The sequence below is a fragment of the Triticum aestivum genome, chromosome 2D, assembly GCF_018294505.1.
Source record: "Triticum aestivum cultivar Chinese Spring chromosome 2D, IWGSC CS RefSeq v2.1, whole genome shotgun sequence".
NCBI classification, from domain to species: Eukaryota; Viridiplantae; Streptophyta; class Magnoliopsida; order Poales; family Poaceae; genus Triticum; species Triticum aestivum.
In genome coordinates this window covers 99197596-99201894 of record NC_057799.1, presented here as the reverse complement: position 1 = coordinate 99201894, position 4299 = coordinate 99197596, and the positions used below count along the sequence as shown (strand labels likewise).

The window sequence follows — 4299 nt, the reverse complement described above, 5'->3', positions numbered from 1 at the left end:
TCCTAACCTAAGACAATTGTGTCGCATGACACAAGTCAGCAAAAGTTGAGAACTTACAAAATTCATGACTTCCTCGAGCCTATTCAACAACCTGAAAGCCTTTGTAAAAAAAACAATCTGAAAGCCGCCTCGCTAAAATAAAATAAAATGAAATGAAATGAAATGAAAGTCGGTGGGATGATTCCAAGGCCTTTTGCGCAAGTCGATCTTATGAACAAACTCGGTTTATTTGCCATTTCTTGAAGGATGAAGGAAGCTTACAATACTAGATGGAGTATATGGCATGCAGACATAATACATTGGGGAAAAAACAGGAAACAAAGCACTCGCACACATGGAATGGAAGCTTATAACTGATTCAGACTGGCATCCATTAGCGGGCAGCATGTCATCAAGGAAGGTTCAGAGCCACAGGGCTCCTGCCTGCCTCAGGAGCGGCACGAGCTCTTCGGCGATGTGCATGGTAATGAGTCGGTCCAGCCCACCCAACAGCCTACCTCCGACGAACACCACCGGTAAGGCGACGTCGGTGACCAACTTGGTGTTGTCGTCCTTGGACCGGAGCGCGTAGACGAGCGCCGCCGGGTCGGCGTCGTAGCTGACCTCCAGCACCGTCGGGTTCACGCCCTGCCGCAGGAGCAGGTGCCGGGCCACGACCGCCAGGCAGCACTCCGGCCGCCCCACCACCACCACCGGCCTCTCCTGCACCGTCCTCCGCACCTCGTTGGTGCTGCTCACCATCTTATTCGCCGTCGCCGTCAGCCACGGTACTTGGCGTTCGTGCGCTTGAGTTCGACGAGCAGTGTGTGCCCTTGTGGGGGCTGTGGAGGTCAGAAATATGGATCGGGGAGGTGCATAGAGCCGGAACATTAGGTCTGCTTTGTGGTCCTGGCGTGCCACATGGCACATGCATGGAGCTTTACTCCTTTATTGTACGTATTAATTATAAAATATATTCTAAACATAGGATATATCACTCCGACCCAAAATAAATGACTCAACTTTATACTAAAGTTATTTTTTGAAAGAAGGGAGTACGACGCTTGTACGCAAGCAAATACACACTGTCACTCATACACGCTCATTACAAACTAAATAAGAGACACGTACATAAGCTTTTCCATGTTGATAGAGACTTCTATCTATCGCATGCACACACCCATGACGTCAAATTCGGAGCTTGACATATCCCGACGGACAGGGCATGCGTACCACCATGCCCACTCGTCATTCTGATTATACTTAAATTAGTAGGAGTACTTAGTTTTCACCATTTGTGGCTAATAGTCATCCATCTAAAAAATACTCCATTCGTCCTAAAATAAGTGACTTAACTTTGTACCAACTTTAGTATATAAAGTTAGTACAAAGTCGAGTCACTTATTTTGAAACAAGGGAGTAATAATTAGCACTCTATTTTAACAGTGGGGTCACAATTGCTATTTTGGAGAAACTACAAGAGCATTGTCTTTCCACTAAAAAAGAAACATCTGTCCAAGAAACATATAAAAATGCCAAACTTCCATTCTTCGGAACTAGCCATGATTTTTTTGATAACCAAGTGTGTGGACATGTCATATCTTTTCTTAAAAGAAAAGAAACACCCATGCGATCCAGTACTGGTATAAGGCCAGAAAGTCTGTTGCCGTCACGTATATCACGTACTACAAGTTAATTAGCGGACGTGTGTTCAAAAAAAAGTTAATTAGACGCCACCGCCATCATGATCACTTGAAAATCAAGTTTTCGCCGTTTACATCACGTCCACTTTTGTATAGTAGACTGGAGTACGTGGTGAATCCATTGCTGTTGGCGCTATTGATCTGACAAATGGCCGCCAGTTATACAAAGAAACGAGTTCTTAGCCTTCTACTCCCTCCGTTCCAAATTACTCGTCATGGTTTTAGTTTAAATTTGAACTAAAACCACGACGAGTAATTTGAAACGGAGGGAGTAGCTCTTAACGTATTACTTTTGTTGACAACTCATCTGACTTTCAGTTTACTTGGAGTGTTCGTCCAAAGGCACCGAACAACCTAGAAGACTTTGGTGCTGCCAAAGGGCATTTAGCGACATCATTGCTCATTGTGATGTTAACACAGTGTTTGGTGCTAATTTATTCTTACTTTCTTATTTTAGAAGTGGTTACGGTGTTGGTTTATCTGCAATCCATCATATTCCTATGCATGCAAATAAAATACCTTTCCTCGTCACTAGGCCTTACAAACCCATGCTAACAACCATTTGGTACATGATAATTTCTTCGTCGGTGCGTGGAGAGTCATAGAAGTTGTATATTAGTTACCAGAGATGGATACATTAGGAGATTGACGTGATGTCTGTCGCAACACGGACAAAAGATGAAAACCACATGTGGGTTATGTTTTCATTTTCAAAGCCAATATTAGTTACCGAAGAGGAATAAAACGGGAGATCCATGTTGATGTTTGCCATGACATGGTCAAAAACTGCATGTATGCCTTGTTTTCACGACGGGAGCCATATGAGTTGCATATTGGTATCAGAGGATGATAACAAACGAGACCGACATCAATACTTGTCAAGAAATGGTTGACACCACATGATGGTCAAGTTATTGCTGAGAGCCAATATTGGATACCGAAGAGGGATAAAGCTAGGGACCGACGCCAATGTTTGTCGTGTCACGGTCGGAAACCGCATGTGGGTTACGTTTTCAGGACGGGAGACAATATTGATTACTCAAGAGGGATAACACGGGAGACCAACGTGGATGTTTGTCAGGGCGCGGTAGAAAGCCGCACGTTGGTCACTTTTTTTTGCGCCTAGAGCCATGGGAATTGCATGTTGGTTACAAGAGAGGGATAAAGCAAGGGGTTCACAATGATGTTTGTCGTCATGTGGTGATTGTCGTTTTTGTCGATGTTTGTCGCAAGTGGGTCACTTTTGTGGATGTTTGTCGTTACGCGGTCGGAAACCGCTTATGGGTTACGTTTCTGTACTGGGAGCCAATATTAGTTACTCGTGAGGCAAAATGTGGGAGACCAACGTCGATGTTTAGCGCGGCGTGGTAGATATTCACATGTGGGCCACTTTTTCGCTCCTAGAGTTATGGGAGTTGCATGTTGGTTACCGGATATGGATAAAACACTGGTTGACATAGATGTTTGTCGCGATCTGGTCGAAAACCGCACGTGGGTCGTGCTTTCACGCTGAGAGACAATATTGGTTACAAGAGAGGGATACAACGCGAGACTGACGGGTTACATTTTCATGCCGAGAGCCAATATTGGTTACATGAGAGGGATACAACGGGAGACTGACGTTGTTGTTTGTCGCAACGCGGTTGAAAGATGCATGTGCGTTACATTTTCATGCCGAGAGCCAATATTGGTTACACAAGAGGGATAACATGGGAGATAAACGCCGATGTTTGTCGCAACACGGCAGGAAGCCGCACGACCACTTTTCGCACCTAGCGCCATGGGAGTTGCATGTTGGTTACCATAAAAGAATAAAACAAAGGTTGACTTTGATGTTTGTCACGACTTGGTCAAAAACCACATATGGGTCGTGTTTTCATGCTGAGAGCCAATATTAATTAGGAGATGTCCATGATTGTTACTACACGGTCGAAAATCTCATGTTTGTCAAGTTTTCATGTTGAGGGTCATAGGAACTGTAAATTAGTTACCATTGAGTGATAAAGCGAGATATTGACATTAATTATGTTTGTCATGACGCGGTCAAAACCATGTGGGTCACGTTTTTATGGTCAATGATGAATATATCTTCGCGTGTAATTTGGTTGGTTCCTAACAATGCATGGGGCACTTAGTTGTTACGTGTTTGTGGTGAGGCCGAGCCACAGGAAAATACACCGCGGCTCGCAGCGGCACCACTGATAGAGAAGAAGAAGGGAAGAGGTTGACAGTTGTGGAAGAACGAGGCCTAGAGTGGGGGTTGCGGCGGTCGCAACACGTCAGGGGTGGTGGAGAGGGTAGAATATGGCAACAAGGTCCCCGGGAAATGCCGCTCGGGCTAAGAGCAACTCTAGCAGATCCCGTAAAACGCCGGCCCGTAAAACGCGTTTGCAGTTCGCGCAAAACCGCTTTTGCGGGCCGGCGCGGGCTGGCACAGATGCAGACACTCCCTAAACAGACCCGTAAAAAAGTATATTCGCGGAATATGCTTTTTTACGGGTCGGCTATGCGGGTTTTGCTCGGGCACCAGCGCAACGACCCGCAAACAGAAAAACTGCAAATCTGAAATTTGTCATAGGGTTTCACAAACAAGTTTAAATTCAAATGACATAAACAA

The 4299-nt window shown here is 45.2% G+C and overlaps 1 protein-coding gene across 1 annotated transcript; it reads right to left on the bottom strand.

Moving 5' to 3' along the window:
* Positions 1–211: 211 nt before the first annotated feature.
* On the bottom strand, positions 212–909 carry LOC123048925 (monothiol glutaredoxin-S3-like). The gene has a single exon (XM_044471940.1). It carries the CDS (start codon positions 907–909, stop codon positions 403–405), a length of 507 nt encoding a protein of 168 aa, XP_044327875.1. The 3' UTR covers positions 212–402.
* Positions 910–4299: the final 3390 nt, after the last annotated feature.

Coding starts and splice junctions, on each gene's coding strand:
- LOC123048925 (XM_044471940.1), bottom strand. CDS start 909: ATGTGCCATGTGGCACGCCAGGACCACAAAGCAGACCTAATGTTCCGG.